The 24,076-nt window shown below is 35.3% G+C and overlaps 1 protein-coding gene across 7 annotated transcripts in view; it reads right to left on the bottom strand.

Moving 5' to 3' along the window:
* The window catches only part of SOX5 (SRY-box transcription factor 5), a 964,162-nt gene that overhangs the window by 329,695 nt on the left and 610,391 nt on the right, over positions 1-24,076 (bottom strand). For 5 of the 7 annotated variants that reach the window (XM_087442676.1, XM_087442678.1, XM_087442679.1 and 2 more), the window contains one exon: positions 22,652-22,883. In XM_087442676.1, coding sequence (XP_087298802.1) covers positions 22,652-22,882 — 231 coding nt within the window. In that variant the 5' untranslated portion in view covers position 22,883. The remainder of the gene's footprint in view (positions 1-22,651; positions 22,884-24,076) is intronic. The other 2 variants (XM_014791374.2, XM_004435455.3) reach the window with 1 other exon arrangement.

The raw sequence follows: 24,076 nt of genomic DNA, 5'->3' as shown, positions 1-24,076 counted from the left end.
TAACTTTAGAAATTTTGGTCATTTTCTCTGAAAAAATACCATGTTTATGACAATATTGAACATAAGCAAATGACTCTGACATTAAAAGTCTTGTGTTATTCAAACAGTATGGTACCAGGGCAACTCAAGAAGAATTTAATTAGCCAGGTCACTCCTAAATCGATGTGTGTTTTCTTTTTCATAGCTCTAGCAAAATACTCACTTGAGTAAAGGAGGAGAGGGGACAGTGGGCAGAAGGAAGCAACTTATCAGACAAAAAAAGAAAGAAACACATTGCCCCTGTTCCACATCCCTTACAAGCTAAATAGTCTTTTTGGGTTTCTAGGGTCTGGACTATGAATCAAGGGTACTGGAGAACTGAACCTTATCCTAATATTAGAATTATAGCCAGAATTATAGCCAGTCTATGGCTCAAAAAGTGGACCCAGGAAAAGGATGCTAACAGGAACAGTTTTAAGCGGTCAGGAGCAATAGGTGGGCTACGGGACTAATTCCAGTGTGGCAGCTCTGCAAAAACTCTCCAAGGCAGGCTTAGTGAATACACTTCCTGATTACAAAATAAGCAGGATCATAACTGTGTCAATAAATCATTACCTTACTTGCTATATATATAGCCCCAGGGTGAGGCTATACCCCAGTAATGCCCTAAAACAGAATTAAGGTCTAGAAAAATAATAATCTATTTTGGTGGCTCATGCCCCTTGAGGAAAACTATGGACACTCTCTTTAGAAAAATTTGTGAGTATATCACACAGTTTCAAGGGATTCACAGATTCCATAAATCTCACCCTACAATCTTTAAAGTGATTTAACACCCAGGTTGAAAACACTTGCTCTAGCGATTAGTGAGGAAGCAGCTCACAGGGCTACACTTCAGGGATGGGGAGTCTTCAGCTGGGGACATAGAGGAATAGACACTCATATGGTATTTTGGAGCTTTACTTAGCCCCTTCCTTTGATTCAAATTCTGACAGCACGTTCTAAGCACAGAAAAATATATATTGGATTTTGATTAATTTATCAATATTCTAAGATAGGAGAAAAAGAGTATATTTCGTATATGTAGAACTTAGAAAACACATGAAGGGAACAGATGCAGGCTGGCAGAGGGATGAGGTAAATTAATCTTATGACCTTCTCTCTCTCTCTCCCCATTTAATATAGAAATAAAAAAGAATCGGAGGAATGAAGCAGTATCTGGTAAGCTCTGGAAGAAGAGATAACTTGAGTACTTCTATTTAAGGCATAATCTCCTTGCTAGTTCTCTTGAGCTATTTCTCTACCTGACTAGTGGGAGAACTAGTGTCTGAGCCTCACTTCCTCCAGCTCTTCACCACCCATCAATTCTTATGCAAAGTACAGAAATTAACTCTTATACAAATAGCCTATTTGTAGAATAACAAGGGATTAAAACGAAAAGACAGTAAATATATTCTTAATTCCTATGTATAAAGATGACGTGTCATTTTTAGGACACTGGACAAACAAAATCCTATTATTCTACCCAAGTGGCCATTTGATCTAACTGCACTTTCTCTGTTGTCATGTTAATATAAAAAATATTTTTTCTGTAATAATTTTAAAATGGCTACAGTGTAATACCAAAATGTTTTAAGGGTATAAGGTGTGGGAGGAGAGAAAGAGGTGAGAGAGAGACTTAAATACTATCTCTCTTCTAGGCAGCAATTTCCCCAGATGAAGAGGTCACCACTATTTAACAGTGTGCTGCCATGTTAATTTAGTATGACAAGATAAAGCAGTAATCTCGGCTCGTGGAGGCTGTAAACCGCCTGCTATCCGGGGACATGCTCAAGTCGATTTGCACTGTATATCACTTTATACAATTGCCATGACAAAGCCCCGTGAGTTCTCGCATGTAAATCTCTCTATCCCTCTCTTCCTGTAGCCCCCTCTTTTTCTCTTTCATTGCCTCCCAAACCCTTTCTCTCTGCTTCATGTTCAGGTACACCACATCCACTCAGCACTAATCTCTGAAAACTTAATGCTCTGCACGTGACAAGGGACACAATACACACCCCTCTCACAACCACTCTGTCAAGTCCCCCAATTTAAGAGAAGATGTTCAGGGACTTAGATAATCCATTGATCCCACTTGCACAGCCTTTTATATTTCAATCTGTCGTGTTAAGTTGTCAAGAGGAGTGATTAAACTGATGTTTCGTGATTCGAGATTTACTTTCCTAGGAATGATAGTTTTCAAAGCTTGTCTTACTAAGTTCTGCTTAAAGATTATCCCTAAGAAAGCTGATGTATCTTTACTGCTATAAATCTAGCAATAAAACTATAAAGTGTTTTAGGTAAGAACATTTTGGAGATATTCAGGGTTATAAACATAAGAATGTATAACTGAATAAAATTTGGATTTTTAAAAAATGTCATCTGTGTAGTTCTCTCTGCATGAAGCAAAAACACCATATGTAAAAAAGGGGAAAAACACGTTTCTATCTATGTAAAACAAAAATAATTATAGAATCACTGAAGAGAACATTAGCGAACGGGGAAGAGTTTATACGATAGGAAATAAAAAGATCACATGAAGCACATTAGGAAAGTGACAAGTCAAAGTTTTATCCAATAAAACAAAGGCAGAGATATACATTTAATCCTCAAGAATTAACAGCTAGAGATATACATATTTTAGTTTGTGTCATTTTTAGATGTGTTAAAAACAAGAAAATAGGCCCAAAATGGAGTCACTTATGCTAAGCCCCACATCACCAAACGTAGACTTAATTACAATTTCGGCCTCTCCCAGAAATGAAATATTAAAGCAGTCAATCAGGAATCACCTGGTCAGCCCTAGGGAGGTACCCTGTCTGACAGACTCCTGCCACCCCCAAAGGAAAGTGCCCTTGCCACAAACAATCCACTCTTTGCTAGTATAACTTCCTTGTTCCCACTCTCTTCGGCCTATAAAAGTCTTTCATTGTATACAGCTCCTCGGAGCTCCTTTCTATCTGCTGGATGGGATGTTGTCCGATTCACTGAATTTATTGAATTGTTGAATAAAGCCAATAAGATCTTTAAAATTACTCAGTTGAATTTTGTTTTTTAACAGATGCAACATGTCAGATTTCTGACAGGTCGAGCTGTTATACTATAAAAATCCATTTGTATTGTGCTTTTTATCCATATCACATCCTTTTTACATCAGCTCAGGCTGCTCTTATGGGTAAAGAGAAAGGAGAGATCAAAAGACTAAAAAGCAGTAAACACAATACTAATAAACAAAGGCCTGAATCCCCCACAGTACTTCTAAAATACCTGAAATCAAATAAGAATTTTAAAATGTATTGAAACTTGGGTGCCAGCCCCATGGTGTAGTGGTTAAGTTCACGTGCTCCACTCCGGTGGCCTGAGGTTCAGATCCCAGGCATGGACCTATGCACCGCTTATCAAGCCATGCTGTGGCAGGCGCCCCACATATAAAGTAGAGCAAGATGGGCATGGATGTTAGCCCAGGGCCAGTCATCCTCAGCGAAAAGAGGAGGATTGGCAACAGATGTTACCTCAGGGCTAATCTTCCTCACCAAAAAAAAAAAAAAAAGTGTTGAAACAAAAGATAACACAAAACAAAAAGTGGATATGCTAATAAAACCATAATAATAAACACGAACCTCATTAACCATGTTGTAAAAGAAAATCATTATGTAGCCTTTAGCATATTCATGCAAGGAAACTAAAACAATTTTTAAATATATTCTGTTCCAAAATATTTTTGCTGTTTAGTTTTGTGTTGATGTTGCTTTTCTCTGGTAACTATTTGGAGAGCTGTAATATATGAAGCTACAGAAGAATGCTGTGATTTCTCTCAGTGATTTGGAGAGCAGTTGGGCTAAGAGAATTAGAACAGTGATGGAAAGGGAGTTCACATTAACTGAATACTCACTACATCACAAGCACTGTGCTAAGTAATTATTTCATTTAATCATTATATCAACTCTCTATGAGTTAAGTATCATTATTTCAACATGTAGATAAGGAAAGTTGCCTCAGAATGTCTCCTATGAGTGCAGGTTTTGGAGATAATTCATTCATCCATTCAACTATTTTGAGAAACTTGCTGCGCGTCAGCCACTGTGCCAGACTCTAAGGACAGTGCCGAACAAGACAGACATGTTACCCCAAGGGGACCACCGAGTTTTCTCCTTTAAATGAGTTTGCATCTCTCGTTCAAGGTGAACTCCTTCCAAAGATACTGACAGACCTTACTGGTAAGACTACTGAACCACTTAAAATGGGAGAGGAATGTGGGTAATATTCCTCCAGGTTACTAAAAGGAAAACATGACTATTGGGAACCCAGAAGAAAACACAGTGTTTTGTTCTGGTAATTAATAGTAATCAGTCAACAGAATACAAACTATTCAAGAACTATAGCATCTATTTAAAGTGCTAACTATGTGCCAGGCACAGTCCAAAGCCATTTATGAGAATTCTATTGTTTAATCCTCACAACCCCTCTATGTGTTGAGAGGTTCTATTATTATCCCCATTTTCAGATGAGAAAACAGAAGCACAGTGAGATGGCACAAAACTTAGACAAGATCACACACTTCATAAAATATGGAATTATGATTGGAACCCAAGTAGTTTAAGGGAGATTAGGCTCTTTACTGCCAAATTCTACATCTCATAATCTTATCAAAACACAGTTCTGATGGCTTAGGTAGATTTTTGTTGTTGTATTAGTAGTGGTGCTGGCGGCGGTTGCTGTTGATGAACAGCCTTAACAACATGAAGCAAAAATTTGGCTGCCAATGAATAATATTTATGATAATTGAATCTGTCATAAATAGTTGACTGAGAGACAGTATCTCAAATTGAATGAATGATCTCCTTTTCTAATAGTTAAAAATACCAAAAAAAACACACCCAAAACCCTTTTAATGACAAGCTGAAAATTTCTATTGGATTTCTCATTTCAAAACTGTTTTCCCTTAGTTTAAGACTTTCTTGTAGGTTACTTAAATTTATAAGAATTGAAAACATCTGACATTTAATACAACGTACCATTTTTCTCCTAGATCACAGGACTTGAACATTTCTTTAGAAACGTGTTTAACTAATAACTAACTATTACTAAATTCCTGCTATATTCCAGGCACCAGAATGCTTTGTGTATTGACTTCTTTAAACATTACAAGCACTCTCTAAGTTAGATGCTATTGTTACCATCCTCATTTTACAGATGGCAAAAAATAAGGTACAGAAAATTTCCATAACTTGCCAAATGCCATACAGATATCAAACAACAGAACTTGGAATTGAGTCAGTAATTTTGTCACTTGCGGCCACGTGCTAAACCACTATGCTATACCAACAGTCTTATAGCAAGAGCACAAATCAATACTAATCTTTATGTGAAAGGTTCAGCAAATAACCCTTTGAAATTCCATATATTACCCAACAGCCCATGTAGAACTCTTGAGTACACATTCTGAAATAGTTAAGTCGCTTGGTCCATTTAAAGCCAGATAAAAAATTTTGAAAATCAAGTTATCTCCAAGTTAAGATAGAATAATCAAGCAATAATTGATCTAACTGCATTCGCCACAAGTATTTTTAACGGCTTTTAAAATTATTTATTCTGATAAACTATAAAAATGACTGTAATGCCTGTATGAGTGGAGAAGCAGTGAGCACAGTTATTAAGTGCTTGGGTTCTGGAGTCGTGAATCCAAACTCTACCACTTACCTACTAGGCAAATCACTTTATCCAAGACTGTTTCTCATCTGTAAATTGGGGATAATCACAGTTGCTGAACTCAACTGAGAAGCTGAGATAATAAATGTGGGGTGGCTGGTACATAGAAAACATTGAAATATTACATCTTCCTATAATTATTAGTTACCATATTCTGAAGAGCATTGACTGTTGGAAATCTCCCATATTTGAGTTACAACTATCAGACTGTAGATAGGCTGTAAGATATATTCACACAAGACTTTCAAAGTTGCTTCTTATGTCCTACTGATGACGCTGAGGAAATCAGAATCTCAGATACACAAGAAGCAGGTTCTCTGACTCCTGTGTCCCTAGTGTGCAAAGCACGCCATCCACCGCCACAAAGCCTAAAGATAGATACTGCTAACAGCCCAGCAGTCTTCTGTTTTCCAGGATATATGTTTACACAGAGGGAAGGGTCTAGTAGTGGCAGAGGAGGTGGTTACCAGGCTTAGTGCATTATTAAGTGTAATGCTGTAAGTTATTGTAACTTATTTTCTGTTACTCATTAATAAAGGTTTTGACTTTCTACATGGTACATATTTTATATTTGTACATAAAAACAAAGCTACTTAATGGGACCTTTGTAGTTATATCCCTTTTTCATATCCTACATCCATTTTATATTCTTTATTAACTCTTAGAATATTACTTTCTGGTTTAAGGATATCAACCAACAAGATTGTGTTTTATCTCGAGACAGGCTGGATTTTTAAGAGGTAAGAAGAGACACTGAAGTAAACACTGCTGCTCTATACAATGATAACATTGTTTGCTCTGCTGCCACAGAAGCAGCCTTGACTAAATAAGACACAAAATCCAGTCACTTTTGTTCCTTTACTTTATCATGTGATGTCAGTGTCACAGAGCTGGCCAAGGCTGCTCTCCTTACATTCACACCTCATCTGCTCACATGGATCATTCCTAAAGATGGTCAATTGGAAAAATTTTTAAAAGAATTGTGCCTTTGTACAAAAAAATATGTAACCAAAGGGAACTGTAGGTTGTAGGTTGACAACTGTCAACCTAAGTTAGCTTTACATTTATTTCCCATTTCAAATAACAAAGAACTTTCTCCTCCTATCTAGTAGAAGAGAAAAACATAAAATTACTTTCTAAAACAAGAAATTGGGAAAAATATGGCACACGATGATCAAAACTGGTAGCATATTGAAATACTGTCATGAATTCAGTTTTAATGCAAGTTTTAACGCCAGTACAAATTATGGGCATCTCAGACCTTACAGAGGAAGTAAAGAATTTTAAGTACACTTAATGCTTTTAAAGGCACCTAGTGTGGCACCAATAGTGTTCTAAGCATCTGAATTCAGATTGTCATTTCTTAAGGAATCATTTCCCTTAAAAGTGCTTTTTTCTCCCTGATCTCTCTTTTAGATTTTCTATACAACAGAATTTATTTCTATTTCTTTAACTTATCCCCTCAAAATCCAGCTATTTGTCTTTGTCTATACTTTTAAAAGAGAAAGGTATATGAATCTAACTGTCAAAATATGTGAGAAAAATAAATTATAATGAAAATCCATTCCTTACATTATTTTTATGATTTCACTTTCTTAAGATTCAAATTAAGTGCTAATGGTTGTGCTTTTTAAAGAGGCTGCTACACAAAGATCATTTTTCCCCTTTTAGGTAAAGTGGATATTTTTATCTAACTGATATAGCCAAGAAGAAATATGGCATAAGTATTATTTCAGATATTTTGAGGTCCCATTGGCAATTGAGTTACCAAGTATTGTAGACTTCATTCTGATTCTAGAATTCAGGCACCAACTCTGCAAAATTCCTATTTCTTTTGGATTCCCTTAGGTGACTGTCCTTTACAAGTATAAAACAAGAAATAACGACAAACTTGTTGCTATTATCACTCATATTAAGTTAATACAGTGACACTAACATCAAAATTACTTTCTAGTTATGTAAATGATCTCCATTCCCTATTTCTTATTTTTAGCAATCTCTATAAAATCTCAAATTTAGGAAAGAAATATAAAGACAAAGAACAATTAATTGAGTTAAAGAAAAAATCAAGAACTGATTGAAAATAGTGACAGAGGCTGTCAGATAATTTAAAATGGAAGTTAGTAACAGGCACACAAAACACATAATAGGTATCCACTAAAGCACTAGGTCCCAGACATTTGGACTAACTGATAAGTACCATTTCAAAAAATAATTTGGGACCCAACATAGAGTTCTAAGTGTTTTTTTGTTTTTTCCCCTCCAAGTAAGGACATTAAAAATAAAATTATCATTTACTATCAATATTGGATCACGAAAGTAAAGTAAAAGAACATCATCTCTGAATAAATCGAAGAAATATACCATTTAGCTTTGTGAAGAACTAACTACACTGCCCCTGTTTACTACAAGTTAGTGAAAACTTTATCACAGAACCAACTGATCCTTATTAATCACATACAGTAAGAGAAACCTAGCTTAACTGCAGGAAAGATTGTGAAACCCCCAAGAGGCAATATATGTAAATCAGAAGGAAGTATATATCAGAGCACAATGGAGCTGATTCTACTACCCTGTCTCCCTTCCTTATAATGGCTCCATTGAGAGCCACAAGAGGACCCATTAAGAATGTTTTCTAATAGAGGCAAATTGAAAGAGAGAGGAAGAAGAACAAACGAGGAAAAGAATCAAAGGAAGAAAATGAGGAAGAATTAAAAACAAAACATCTAAGATACAGAATATAGGTTGGTTTCCAAACTTTTCATTATTTTTAACTTCCAAATACAAATGATCCTCTTATGTAGATCTGAGAATAACAGATGAGATGAAGAGGAACACCTATCCATTCCACAAAATTAGGAACACCATTCAAGTAAGTTTCCACCATTGCTTCTTAGTGTTCTCGTTATTTACAGTATCCTAGCCAAGTATTTCATCATTCTTTCCACTTCATTCAAGGTGGTCATCCAATAAAAAAAGGAAACATTTAAAACTTCAATAACTAAAGTAGTTGTTTTTATTCCTATTAATACACGGCATATATTAAGACCTTTTCAGTACACTATGTCTTCAATATTTTTTTAACTTGCTCTTTTTTACTTAGTTATTTCTTCTGGGAAAAATAATATCTACGGGAAAAGCGAAACTATACTCAAGTATGAAGTAAAGACCTTGCGTTAATGGTAACTGATCCAACATGTATATATATATTTTTAATATATTGGCATCTAGTAACTTTTTTGTGGAAACAATTTCAAATTAATATATTTTTCATCCCCACAAACTAGATATCTGTCCTTCCACTGTGAATCTCTTTAGCATCTGTTAGCCTGTATCAGGGTTCTAATACTTTATAATACATTATGGTGATTTTTTGTGCTCATCTTACCTCCATACTATACAAAAATCCACAAAAGGGAAAACACTAGTTGTTATTCATTTCTATATCTCTGCTGATAGGTATTCATTGTATATATTTGAATTCAATCTTTCCATAATACTGACAAGTGATTCTCACATATTGAGGTATATGAGGTAACTATTCAGGTTCAAAACTGATTTGGCTTGAAATAAAAAGCCTGACTTATGGCCTATCAATCATACATGGTACATCTGCTTAACCATTAAAGTAAAGAATGCACTCTCTACGGGCCGGCCCCATGGCTTAGCAGTTAAGTGCGCGCGCTCCGCTGCTGGCGGCCCGGGGTTCGTATCCCAGGCGTGCATCGAGGCACCGCTTCTCCCGCCATGCTGAGGCCGTGTCCCACATACACCAACTAGAAGGATGTGCACCTATGACATACAGCTATCTACTGGGGCTTTAGGGGAAAAATAAATAAATAAAAATTAAAAAAAAAAAAAAAGAATGCACTCTCTTAAGAATGCATACTTCCCCTCCTACAATCTATTGGTAATGCCCTATTGGTAACACCCAGATTAGTCTCTTTCCTGACATCATGGTCACGTTGACCTGCTAATTTGCAACTGAATATCTTTTGAAATTTTGGTGAAAATGTATCCTGGGTGTGTTTAATGTATGTTCTTTGTTCTAAAAAGATATAGGACTGTACTGAAAACCATGCTTCTCTGGAACACTTTCTAAGGGCTTCCTGAGTCATAATCCTCACTCTGGCTCAAGTAAACTCACCTTATTTCTCTTATCTATAGAATGGTTATTGGTTATTTTGTGTCAACTACTCTCTATTAAATGAAAGTCATTATATTCCATTAGGCCAAATTTCCTTCTTTTTTTTTTATGATCATACTGGCTACATATATTTTACTTACTTTTGTGTGTGATTTTTTTTTTTTCAGTTTCAGGTGTACAACACAGTGATTTGAAATTTATTTACATTACCAAATGATCATCTTGATAAGACTAGTAACCATCTGTCATCATACAAAGTTATTACAATATTTGTTGACTATATTCCCTATGCTGTACATTACATCCCCATTACTTATTTATTTGATAACTGAAAGTTTGTACCTCTTAATCCCCTTCACCTATTTTGCACTTCCCCCCATCCTTTTCCCCTCTGGCAACCACCAATTTGTTCTCTCTATCTCTAAGTCTTTCTGTTTTATTTGTTCATTTCTTTTGCTTTTTTTGGATTCCACACATAAGTGAAATCACATAGTATTCTTTCTCTGTCTGGCTTATTTCACTTAGCATAATATCCTTTAGATCCATCTCTGCTGTTGCAAATGGGAGGGCCCATTCTTCTTTATGGCTGAGTAATATTCCATTGTGTACATATAAACCATATCTTCTTTATTCATTCATCTATCAACAGATACTTAGGTTGCTTCCATATCTTGGCTATTGTAAATCATGCTGCAATGAAACAGGGGTTCATATATCTTTTCAAATTAGTGTTTTCATTTTCTTCAGATAAATATCCAGAAGTGGTATTGCTGGATCATATGGTAGTTCTATTTTTAATTTTTTGAGGAAACTCTGTACTGTTTTCCATAGTAGTTGCGCTAATTTACATTCCTACCAACAGTGCATGAGGCTTCCCTTTTCTCCACATCCTCACCAACACTTGTTATTTGTTATCTTTTTGACAATAGCCATTCTGACATGTGTGAGATAATATCTTATTGTGGTTTTGATTTGCATTTCCCTGATGATCAGTGTTGTCGAGAACCTCTTCATGTACCTGTTGGCCATCTGAATGTCTTCTTTGGAAAAATGTCTATTCAGGTCCTCTGCCCATTTTTTAATCGAATTGTTTTTCTGATATTGAGTTGTATGAGTTCCTTATATATTTTGGATTAACCCCTTATTGGATATATCATTTGCAAATAAATTTATCTCCCATTCAATAGGTTGCCTTTTTGTTTTTTGATGGTTTCCTTTGCTGTGTAAAGTTTTTTATGTAGTTTTTGATGTAGTCCCATTTGTTTATTTTTGCTTTTGTTGCCCTTGCCTCAGAGGACATAGCCAGAAAAATATAGCTAAGACCATTGTCAAAGAATTTACTACCTATGTTTTCTTCTAGGAATCTTATGGTTTCAGGTCTTATATTTAAGTCTTTAATCCATTTTGAGTTTATTTTTGTATATGGCTTAAGAAAGTGGTCCAGTTTCATTCTTTTGCATGTTATCTGTCCAGTTTTCCCAACACTATTGAAAAGACTATCTTTTCCCCAATGTATATCCTTGCCTCCTTTGTTGTAGATTAATTGGCCATATAGGCATGGGTTTATTTCTGGGCTCTCTATTCTGTTCCATTGATCAATGTGTCTGTTTTTGTGCCAGTACCAAGCTGTTTTGATTACTATAGCTTTGTAGTATTGTTTGAAATCAGGTAGCATGATACTTCCAGTTTTGTTCTTCTCTCTCAAGATTGCTTTGGCTATTTGGGGTCTTTTGTGGTTCCATGCAAATTTTAGGATTACCTGTTCTAGTTCTGTGAAAATTGCCATTGCTATTTTAATAGGGATTGCACTGAATCTGTAGATTGCTTTGGGTAGTATGGACATTTTAGCAAAATTAATTCTTCCAATCCATGAGCATGGTATATCTTTCCACTTATTTGTGTCATCTTCAATTTCTTTCATCAGGGTTTTATAATTTTCTGTGTACAGGTCTTTCACCTCCTTGATTAAATTTATCCCTAAGTATTCTATTATTTTTGATGTAATTATAAATGAGATTGTTTCCTTAATTTTTCTTTCTGATAGTTCATTGTTAATGTACAGAAACACAATCGATTTCAATATATTTCATTTGTATCCTAAAACTTTACTGAATGCATTCATTAGTTCTAATGGTTTTTTGGTGGAGTATTTAGGGTTTTCTACATATAGTATCATGTCACTTGCAAACAGTGACAGTTTTACTTCTTCTTTTCCAATTTGTATGCCTTTTATTTCTTTTTCGTATCTGCTGTAACTAGAACTTCTAACACACTGTTGCATACAAGTGGCAAGAGTGGGCATCCTTGTCTTGTTCCTGATCTTAGAGGAAAAACGTTCAGCTTTTCACCATTGAGCATGATGTTAGCTGTGGCTTGGTCAATTATAGCTTTTATTATGTTGAGGTACGTTCCCTCTGTACCTACTTTGCTGAGGGTTTTTATCATAAATGGATGCTGAATTTTGTCAAATGTTTTTTCTGCATCTATAGAGATGATCATATAATTTTTATCCTTTGTTTTGTTAATGTGGTGTATCACATTGATTGATTTTGCAGATATTGAAACACCCTTGCATCCCTGGAGTAAATCTCACTTGATCATGATGTATGATCTTTTTGACGTGTCATTGAATTGTTTGCTAATATTATGTTGAGGATTTTTGCATCTATGTTCATCAGGGATATTGCCCTGTAATTTTCTTTTTTTGTGTGATTTTTTTGTCTGGTTTTGGTATCACAGTAACGTTGACCTCATAGAATGGATATGGGAGCCATCCTTCCTCTTCAATTTTTCTGAAGAGTTTGAGAAGGATAGGTATTAACTCTTAAAGTGTTTGATAGAATTCAACTGTGAAGCCATCTGGTCCTAGATTTTTGTCTCTGGGAGTTTTTTTTATTACTATTCAATTCCATTACTGGTAATTGGTCTGTTTAGATTTTCTATTTATTCCTGAGTCAGTCTTGGGAGATTGCATAATTCTAGGAATTTATCCATTTCTTCTAGGTTGTCCAATTTGTTGATGTATAATTTTTCATAATACCCTCTTAAGATCCTTTGTACTTTTGTGGTGTTGGTTGTAACTTCTCCTCCTTCTGATTTTATGTATTTGAGCCCTCTCTCTCTTTTTCTTGGTGAGTCTGGATAATGGTTTATCAATTTTGTTTACCTTTTCAAAGAACCAGCTCTTAGATTCAATTATCTTTTCTATTGTTTTTTAGTCTCTATTTCCTTTATTTCCATTCTGATCTTTATTATTTTCCTCCTTCTACTAACTTTGGGCTTGGTTGTTCCTCTTCTTCTAGTTCCTTTAGGTGTAAAGGTAGATTATAAATTTGAGATTTTCTTGTTTCCTGAGGTGGGCCTGCCTCGCTAAAAACTTCTCTCTCAGAACTATTTTTGCTGCATTCCATGGATTTAGGACCACTGTGTTTCTTTTTCCATTTGTCTCAAGCTATTTTTTGATTTCCTCTTAGATTTCTTTGTTGACCTGTTGGTTGTTTAGTAACATGTTGTTTAGCCTCCATGTGTTTGTATTTTTTCCAGTTTTCTTCTCACAATTGATTTCTAGTTTCATACTGTTGTGATTGGAAAAGATGCTTGATACGATTTCAACCTTCTTAAATTTACTGAGACTTGTTTTGTGGTCTAACATGTGATCTATCCTGGAGAATGTTCCATTCCAGGTGAATTTGAAAAAATGTGTATTCTGCTGTCTTTCGATGGAATGTTCTGTATACATTTATTAAGTCCACCTGGTCTAAAGTGTCGTTTAAGGCCAATGTTTCCTTATTGATTTTCTATCTGGATGATCTATCCATTGATGTAAGTGGGGTGTTAAAGTTTCCTACTATTATTATGTTACTGTCTATTTCTCCTTTTATGTCTGTCAATATTTGCTTTATGTATTTGGTGCTCCTATGTTGGGTGTATAGATATTTACAAGTGTTATATCCTCTTTTTGGTTTGCTCCCTTAATCATTATGTAATACCTTTCTTTGCCTATTATTACAGTTTTTGTTTTAAAGTCTATTTTGTCTGATATAAGTATTGCTACCTCAGCTTTCTTTTCATTTCCATTTGCATGAAGTATCTTTTTCCATCCCTTCAATTTCAGTCTGTCTTTAGATCTGAAGTGTATCTCTTATAGGCGGCATATATATGGGTCTTGTTTTTTTATCCATTCAGCCACCTGATGTCTTGATTGGAGCATTTAGTCCATTTACATTTAAAGTAATTATTGATAGTAATGTCCTAATTGTCATTTTGTTACTTGTTTTCTGGCTGTTTTAGTAGTTCTTCTCTGTTATCTTTTCTTGTTATTTTTCCTGGTGATTTGATGACTTTCTTTAGTGTTATGTTTTGATTCATGTCTCTTTATTTTTTTTGCATTTATTATAGGTTTTTGGTTTGTGGTTACCATGAGGTTCATATATAACAACCTATGTATACAGCAGTCTATAGGAAGTTGATGGTCTCTTAAGTTTGAATGCATTTTAAAAGGCTTACGTTTTTATTCCCTCCCCCAACATTTTATTTTTTTGACATTATATTTTACCTCTTTTAATTTTGTGTATCCCTCAACCTCTTATTGTAGATATATGTGATTTTAGTACTTTTTTCTTTTAATCTTCATACTAGCTTTATAAGTGGTTGATCAGCTAGCTTTACTATATATTTGCCTTTACCAGTGGTATTTTTTTCTTTGATAATTTTCTTATTTGTATCTTTGGGCTTTCTTTTTTGCTAAAAGAAGTCCCTTTAACATTTCCTGTAAGGCCGGTTTAGTGGTGATAAACTCATTTAGTTTTTGCTTGTCTGGAAAACTCTTTATCTCTCCTTCCATTCTGAATTATAACCTTGTCAAGTAGTATAATCTTGGTTGTGGGTTTTTTCATTTCAGCATTTGAAATATATTGTGTCACTCCTTTCTAGCCTGGTAAGGTTTTTGCTGAAAAGTCAGATGACAGTCTTACAGATGTTCCCTTGTACGTAACTTGTTGCTTTTCTCTTGCTGCTTTTAAGATACTCTCTTTATATTTAATTCTTGACATTTTAACTGTAATGTGTCTTGGTGCAGGCCTCTTTGGGTTTATCTTGTTTGGGACTTTCCTTCCTTCCTGGACGTGGATGTCTGTTTCCTGCTCCAGGTTATGGAGGTTTTCAGCTATTACTTCTTCAAATAAGTTATCTGCCCCTTTCTCTCTCTCTTCTCCTTCTGGCACACCTACAATGAGAATTTCAGTATGCTTGATATTGTCCCTGAGTTTGGATGATTTCCTCTACTCTGTCATCCAGATCACTGATCCATTCTTCTGTGTCATCTAATCTGCTGTTGATTCCCTCTAATGAATTTTTCCTTTCAGTTATTTTATTCTTCAGCTCTGATTGGTTCTTTTTTATACTTTCTAACTCTTTTTGGAAGTTCTCACTATGTTCATCTATTCTTCTCCCGAGTTCAGTGAGCATCCTTATGACCATTACTTTGTACTCTTTATCAGGTAGTTTTCTTATCTCTGTTTCATTTAGTTCTTTTTCTGAGGATTTGCCTTGTCCTTTCATTTGAAACATACCCTTCTGTCTCCTCATTTTGCCTAATTCTCTATTTATTTGTATGTATAAGGTAGATCAGCTTCATCTCCCAAACTTGGAAAAGTGGTCTTATGTAGGAGATGTCTTGTGGCGCCCACTGCACTCCCCTCTGATCACCAGAGCCACATGCTCCAAGGCAATCCTCTGTGTGGGTTGCATGTGCCCTTCTGTTGTGGTAGGGCTGCAACTGCTGCAGGTACACTATTGGGCAGGGCAGGCCAACCCCCTGGCAGGCTGGCTGCGAAGCCGAGTGGCTCGTGACTGCTGCAGGCTCGCTAGTGGGCAGGACAGGCCCACGGTGTAGTTGGTTGTGAAGCCTGGCAGTGCACAACTGCTGCTGGCTTCCTGATGAACAGGGAAGGCCACTGGTATGAGCTGGCTGTGTAGCCCAGTGGTGCAAAACTGCTTTGGGTGCACTGGTAGGTGGGGCAGGCCCCTGGTGTGGCTGGTTGTGAGGCCTGGCGGCCTGCAACTGCTGCAGGCTCGCTAGTAGGCAGGGCAGGCCCCAGGTGCGCTGGCTGTGTGGGCCAGCAGCATGTGACTACTGCCGGCTCCCTGATGGGCAGGGCAGGCCCCCAGTGTGGCTGGCTGTGTAGTGTGCAACTGCTGCTTAGGGCAAATCTTCTTAAGCAAACACATTTTCCCCCATTACCACAGCATTAGAAGTTCTTGCTTATTCCCCTGTCACTGCACAGTACTGTGTGGGGATGCTATCCGTAGACTCTCACTAAGTGTCCTGAAGTATCCTGCTACTCCCACATAGAGCTTTTTTTTTTTCATATGAGAGTAATTCATTAACTTCTCAAGGCCCAGTTAACTATAAACTCAACAATAGTACTTTAAATACTGTGGGCATCATATGAATCAAGGTTCTCCACTTGATATTAGACTCTCCCCCAACCAGATGGAATGGAATTGTATGGCAACAGGACAAAATGATCTAGTGCACAACTTATCCAGTGGCTTTGACGGACCCCAAATGATTGTTTTTCACATGTCTTCATTCCTGCTAGTCCTGGGAGTAATTTCCAGAAACAATGCAAGTAGAAAGATTGAACCACTTACATTCAAACACAAGCCTGGGATTATATCTAGATAAAGAGCTTCATGTGGTATTTTCTGACAACATTTACAGAGTAATGTTTGTAACAATGTAATTTCATTGTATGATAAACATCAATTTACCGTAAAAAACAAATACAAACTTGTCACCATTTTCACCTTGCTTCAATTGAATTGGCCTTGTTCAGATAAGCAAGCCTATCTCTTACACAAACAATAGTTTATAGATAAACTGTGTGAAATCGGGTATGTGTGTGTAGAATTATACTGCCTACTATCATAATTTTATACTGCCACACTGCACATATGGCTTCCAAGCTTACTTTATCTGAATCTTTCTGAATCTATTCTCCATGCTATTAAACTGAGCACATTCCACATCGTTCAGAAGTAATTACACTTTTGTCTAGAGTGTAGGAGACTGCTCTCCCTAAACAATGAAATTCTCATTATTAGAACTGGCACAATAACCACACTGGTGTTAACAACAGTATGTATTATACCCTCACAATAACTTATGCTAAGTTTGATGTACAAAGGTAACCAGAAATTTAAAGCTTGTAAAAACTACTATATAAAAATAGAAATCTTTACCATACCATAATTTAAGGTCCTATTCTGTGACTTATTTTTAAATAACACAGGCATTTTTCTCTTTTCCTTCTTAAATTTTCTGAACAGTACTTCACACATAACATTATCTTAGTCAAACATCAAAAATACATTCTTAATGACTGTTAGATTGTAAGCAAAATTTATATAAAGACGTATTTCAAGACACAGCTATAATATAACAATTAAAATTATTTTGGATAAACAAAGAATCTCAGGAGTTGACAGTGAGCCTGAGCAAGTAAAAGCCTCTCTCTGTCTTGTGCATTGAATGAATTCTTACAGTGTTTAAAGTTAGATTTCATATGCTGGAGCCTTGCTATAATGTTATACTTGGGTCTCAGCTATATGTCCAACGTCTATAAAAGATCAACTTAAAAAGACACCTTTTTCTTCTTTTGATGAACTTCAGGAAGAAAGTGACCCACACTGAATGTTGCTTTATGATAACTAGTGTCTCTCAATGTTGAAACACATTTATATTAAGATACATCAAATTATTAAACATAATACACTACATACTTAAGAGTTCTTTAACAATTCCAGGAAAATATCAATATAAACAATAAATGAGATATTGAAATATATTATCATATTTCCAAATCCAATGGATCTTTAAATGTTAAAAAAATTACATACAGACAAAATATTGATTTCATATGAAATTCAGCTATCTGTAGAGTGAGCAACTCAAATTATATTTTTAATAAAAATATTGTAATGTTTAAATAAATAATTATATATTTTTTAAATTGATCTTGCCTCTTGGTAGGCAGCCACTCTACAGTTATACAAAACTGTTCACTCAACACAAGAGGAACTTAAGCAGTCAAAAGAGAGTTTGGCTTAGACAAAAGTATACTTTTTGTGGGAAAAAAAAGACAACTGATTATTCAGTAACCACAGGTGGTCAACACTTTCATTTCACATCACATTTGACACTAGAACAACAATCTAACCAACAGAAGTAGCATGCAACCAGAGAGAAAATGAGCGCCAAAATGGCCGCCATAGAGTCCCCTGGCTGCCTCTGATGCTGGTACTTGATTTCTCTGCAGACTTACCCTGTTCCCTTCTGGTGCTCATAAATAATCACATTGATTGACAAGAGGACATGTTCTGGATAGTCTTTGCATCATGAAACAAATCCATCTATATCAGAACTATTATTAAAAATGGGCTAGAAATTGTAGTGATTCTTGCTTGTCTCTGAAACTCTGAAGTGACAGCCTCCAACCTCCAAACCCATGTTAAAAAAGCGGGGAAGGGGGCAAGAAGAGTAGATCTGATCTTCAAAAAAATAAAGCTCAGGACTGCCTTTCCACTCATGTCAGAATCAGACTTGCTAACCTGGCCTTTTCCCTTTTTGGAGATTATATGAGAATCAAATTTTGCTATTAATTTCTTGGCAAGATTATAAGAGCTTCAAAGAAGGAACCAACAGGATCAGTCTTTTTCATACTTACAATTTTTTATGTCTCAATCTTATATTGATCATAAATCTGATAGTATTTTATAAATATATGTCTACAACCTGCTTAAGACAGTTCATCTATAGCGCACTCTGAATAAAGAGTAAAACCTTCCAAGAATAGATGGACTTGCAGTATTCATACCAGTTATTGCTGTTTGGGAGTTGCTCTTAGGCACTTACTTCACTTCTTCAAAATATTAAGGCAATAAACACAACTTCAGAAAGGAAGAATGACAGCTTTATCCGACCCAATTCCAAACCTTAACACTTGCATACCCTGAATAAGAACAAAAGGCCCTAATTCCTCAAAAACCTTTATTTGGCAATAGTCACGAAGTGTACAGAACTTTTATCTCAGGAAATATTTTCCAACTTAAATTTTATACTGAAAGCATCTCTCTATAACCTCAAGCCAGCATTACAGGGATTACTCATCAGTTTTTTACTTTGTAAACTATGTGGGCAACACAAAATGTAGACCTCTCAGCATCTCTCTTTTCTTATTTAAGAATGGAGTATGAATGTCACAAATAAATCGGCAATGAAATCTGGAAATGTTTTTTTTTAAATTGAACTCTATGATACAAAGACCGTGAAACATTCTCTCTGTTTGCAAAGATATTGAATAGGAAAAAAATAGACAATGTATTTTCGTACTGAAATAAAAGGACCTGTTATGTGACTATGACAATGGCCTAGTATCAAGAAAAAAATATAAAGTCTTTGTGCTGAATAACAATTCTATAAATATATTCAATTATTTTGATAAATGGGTAAAATATATCTTAATCATCTTAACAGCTGAATATATCATGGCTATTATGACATACCTTCTGCTTTCTGAATACATTACATTAGTAGATTCTACTTTAGTTCTAAAATTTCTAGAAAATCAGCATTTTCACCATGAATAGTGTCTTAACAACTTTGCGCAAAACGTATATTTAACCATCCATATAAATTCTGCCATTTAATCAGTAATCATAAATCGAGTAGCTCTTACATGCTAGGTATCAGAAATACAAAAATATATATGACTGTGCCTCCAAGGAGAAACACAGTGCATAGAAAGGCAGACATGTAAAAACATAAATTATAATATAGGTCATGAGAAAAGATACAAACAAGTTTCATGGATAAAGAATAAAGCAGCAACCACTCTGCCTTGGGAAGTCAGTGAAAGCATCCAAGAAGAAGCAAGTTTTGAATTCAGTCTTGTGGGAGAAACACAATTCATCAAAAAGGTAAAACATGAAAAGAGAGAGTTTTCCAGTAGAACGAATAAAAGCTGTGTCATTTGAGGTCACCTGGGATGTTTATGAACATGTATGAAAAGGTTGGCATGACTGGAGCATGGGGTCCATGGCAGGATGTGGCAGGAGAGGAGACCAAAGCCATAGTTTGATGCTAGTGTATATAGATTTTTATGCTAAGATAAAGAGTTTTAGACTAAATCCTGTAAGCAATAAGGACACATGTTAGTTTCCAAAGTGGAGTAAATAATCCAACTCATTTCTCAGGGAAACAAGTCTAGTGGAAGTTGAAAGACTGGAAAGAGGAGAGGCTGAAAATTTGAGATAATATAAGAGACTCTTCCAACTGTCTACTCAAGAGCTTAAACACGGGTAGAATCAAGAAACAATTGAGGCAGAAACAAATTTAGAAACCAATTAGACACATGGTAAGAGAAAATGTTAGTGCTGACTCACTAAAATCAAGTTAAACCATTTGTATCCAAACCGTATCAACTTCTAAAATAGTAGATCTTAACCCTTTTAGGTTACAGATCTACTTGTGAGTCTGATGAAAACCATAATCTTCCTCCCATGTGTGCATATACAGAATCCTCCATTTGTTTTCAGGAGATCCATAGACTTGGTTAAGAACTTCTGCTCTAGATGAAGTTGTTTGAGGAAAGGATTTGTGTCTTATTCAAATATATTTCCATGGTGTCCAACAAAAATCTTGGTACAAAGTAGGCAGTTCATAGTTTTCATTTAGTTGAACTGAATGCTCCATTACAAACTGAATAGTTCATTCTCACTAACATGCTGCATCACAGCATCCCCTCATGCCAACTACAGTATGTAATTTATTTTCTTATAGCCATCCTTGAGTATACTTAAAATAATCTCCTCTTTATCTTTGTGGTATTCTTCTAGTCATAACTATTTATATTCACTCCTTCAAATTTGTGTGTTTATGTTTATAGTAGTATCACAGGAAAACCAAACCAAGAAGCATTCTCAATAGAGTACTCCCCAAGAGAAGGCCATGGTTAAAATACTGAGGGAAAAGGCATTAGCAGTGATGCAATGTCAAATGGAGAATCTGACTTCCCAACCCTGTTGAACTGCGCACTTCCATTTTTTCCCATTCTTTTCCAGTTTACAGTTTAGACACAGTTTAACCTGTTTCAGAGGAGGCCAAAAAGTTATATCATTGCATATAACTAACATGAACTCATAGTAGACGGAAAAGGGAGGAATTATGGACAGTATGATTTAACTTGCCAAATAAGAAATAATCAGAAAATAAAATAAGCGTGTGCTCTTGTAAAGAGCTTATAATGTTTATAAGCATGGACTTCAAAGCCAGATTGCCCGGGTAAATCCTGGTTCTCTCATGTATTAACTGTGATCAGAAGCAAGTTTAACTGCTCTGTGTCTCAGTTTCCTCATCTATAAAATGGGATCAATAATAATGCCTCATCGAATTATTATGAAGGTGTAAATGAGTTAATATATGTAAGTGCTTAAAACACCACTTCTGTATAAGTGCTAGATAAGTGTTAGGTAAAATATTATTCTTGGTGGGAAAATCTTGGCACACAGTAAAACATCCACAGAAATTTTGACCTATAAGGCTTAAAATGTTGAATGAGATTATTTAAATATAATATAAATATCAAAGAATAGAATCCATCTCATAGCCATTAGGAGATATTTGATTCTTCTTGTTGATTTAATTCTACATACAGTAATACAATACTATAAATAGGTGGGCATATTTCACTACAAAGCACATTTATGATATATAATAATTTTCCAGAGAAAATAAAAAAAAAAAAAGGATTTAATAGAATCAGAGCTATCTTTAAAGGTATGAGAATGGGTGATGAAACATTTTTGTTGGTGTAATCTGGTTCAAATTAATGGCACTGGCATCTTTGAAGTAGAAGAGGAGGAGAGGTCACAGAAACATGACATCCACCGAAGCAGTCATGTTAAAAAGGCTAGGGTGGCTTTACTGGCAGCTAAGTGCCCTGCTACCTCGCCAGCATGCTGACTCTATGTATTCAAATTACTAAGAAGGAGCTAAAAGCCTTCTGTGTGTGTGTATCTGCTGTTTAAGCTTCAGCCAAAGATGCTATGCTTCCTTCTTCCCTCTCATCAGTCAAACAACAGTTTCCTAATCTTCTGCAGTGATGCAGACCCCAGTATGAGGGGCCAGGTAAATTATCCTGAGTTGCAAATACTGGACTAGGATGTACTGAATTATCAAAACAACAGCATGAATGGGACTGAGTTAGAAATTAGTGCAATCACATTGAAAACTATAGTCTCTATGAAATATACTCTTCTATAATATTCCCAGTACTGTAAGGAATACTGGAATCCAATCTGGGCAAAGCAAAAAATTGAAAAAGATGGAAATGTTCAAATGATGTTGTAATTCTATCTGAAAAAACCTTTTATTAAAATATTATGACACCTAACTTGCATGCTGACTAATTTTAAATGTGTTACTTTAACATTATTCTTCTGTTTACATGTTTTTCCTGTAATTAAACTGTAAGTATCTCAAAAGCAGAATTCTTGAAAAATCAAAAAAGAAACCAAAAAAAAAAAAAAATAGCATATCTTATACTCCCTACTGGCGTCAATTTACTTATAAAGGATTCTAAGATGTTAGAAGTGAATCTGGTGTATGGCTATTAAGTAGATGTTAATTACAAAGCAAAAGACTGAAACCAAACTATTAGAGGAGTAGACTGGTCGAAAAGTAAGTGTAGACACAATAGACCATGAGAAACCTACCATTGTATTGTGCTGAGAAGTGGGAGTCCTATGGCCACAAGTCTCTTGCGTCAGCAGAGAAACTGGCTGAAATTCCTCAGAGTGAGGCTTGTTGGGAAAACTCACATGCAAGGGAAGGTGAAAGGCTGGGAGCCCGTCACTCTCCTCTTCTTCCACTTTCTGTCTGCTTGTCACCATGGCTACCTCTCCATCTGCTTCCCCATACGGAGAGGCTGGTCGCTTGGAAGACATCCTGGAAGGAACAAAAGAGAAGAAAATAATGAAACCTCCACATAAATCCTTAATGCCGTCATTGTGTGGTTAGGGCCCATTGTAACAAAAATGCCTTTTTGTGCTGGCAGAGAGCAGGAAACCATCCAAATACCACTGCAAAGCACACACAATCAGAAACAATGGCCAAGCAGGTAGCAACAGAACAGTGCTTGTTTGTTGTGAGAATAATACACTAATATAGCACTCTCTTGTATTCTGGCTTCTTAAACAAGAGAACTCACCTAAGACCAGTGCATATGAAAGACCATTCCATTTTAAAGGAAAGAAAAATACCCGTCTAGTTTTACACTTTGATAGACCTCACTGAAGACAGAACATCTATGAATAGCAAATATTGCTGGCAGTTAAAAGAAGGGAAATAACTAAAATTTCTTTCATCAAAAAATAAACAAAATGAATGATTGCTATTATAACAAATTTGCATTTTATTAAAAGTAAGATTATTGTGAAATGCAGAAATATTGGTTATAAGCAAACCTCAGACCGCATGACAAAAAGTTTGATCTTTGCTTAAAGCTTCTTAAGAATTGAATAAATTTTACAATCACTGTTAATCTTGAAACATTTGAGAATTTTTTCTTCCCTCACCTCTCCAAATAACCCAATTTTTGCATTTAGTTCTAATATCAAATTTGCAAAGTAGTAAAAAAGGTAAGAATATAAAAATATTTCAATTTTATTTCTACAATTCTATGAAAGACTTAGGTATGGATTCTCAGACTTATTTACTCCTTAGAATACCTAAGTAAAAGAAAAAAATCAAATAAGGATGTTTTGTTTTAATGAGCTAATGCCTAAATGACAATGCACTTAAATATTGAACAAAAATTAAACATTTTTTTGTACTTGACTCTGACTGAGAATATTATCAGAGGTTAAAAATATGAGGCAAATATTTTTAGTTAAATAGTTCCTTTTCATTAAAAGTTTTACACAGAAGCAGTATAGAGTTAAATTTTTTAATAAAAAAACTCTTGTAATTACAACTTGATCTGACCTTGAAAAAGCTGTAATTTTTGTTCAACAAACAAAGAGTGTTTACAGAACCATCCATTCTTATCCTAGACTAGTGGGAATAGGAGGCAGGAAAGTATTAACAAACTGTCACACCACTTCCTTCATATATATATATCACTGATTTTTAAATTTAAA

Source organism: Ceratotherium simum, chromosome 17, assembly GCF_057802395.1.
Source record: "Ceratotherium simum simum isolate JZ-2026a chromosome 17, ASM5780239v1, whole genome shotgun sequence".
NCBI lineage: Eukaryota > Metazoa > Chordata > Mammalia > Perissodactyla > Rhinocerotidae > Ceratotherium > Ceratotherium simum.
Note: the sequence above shows the minus strand (reverse complement) of the source record. Positions and strands in the feature narration are given on the sequence as shown.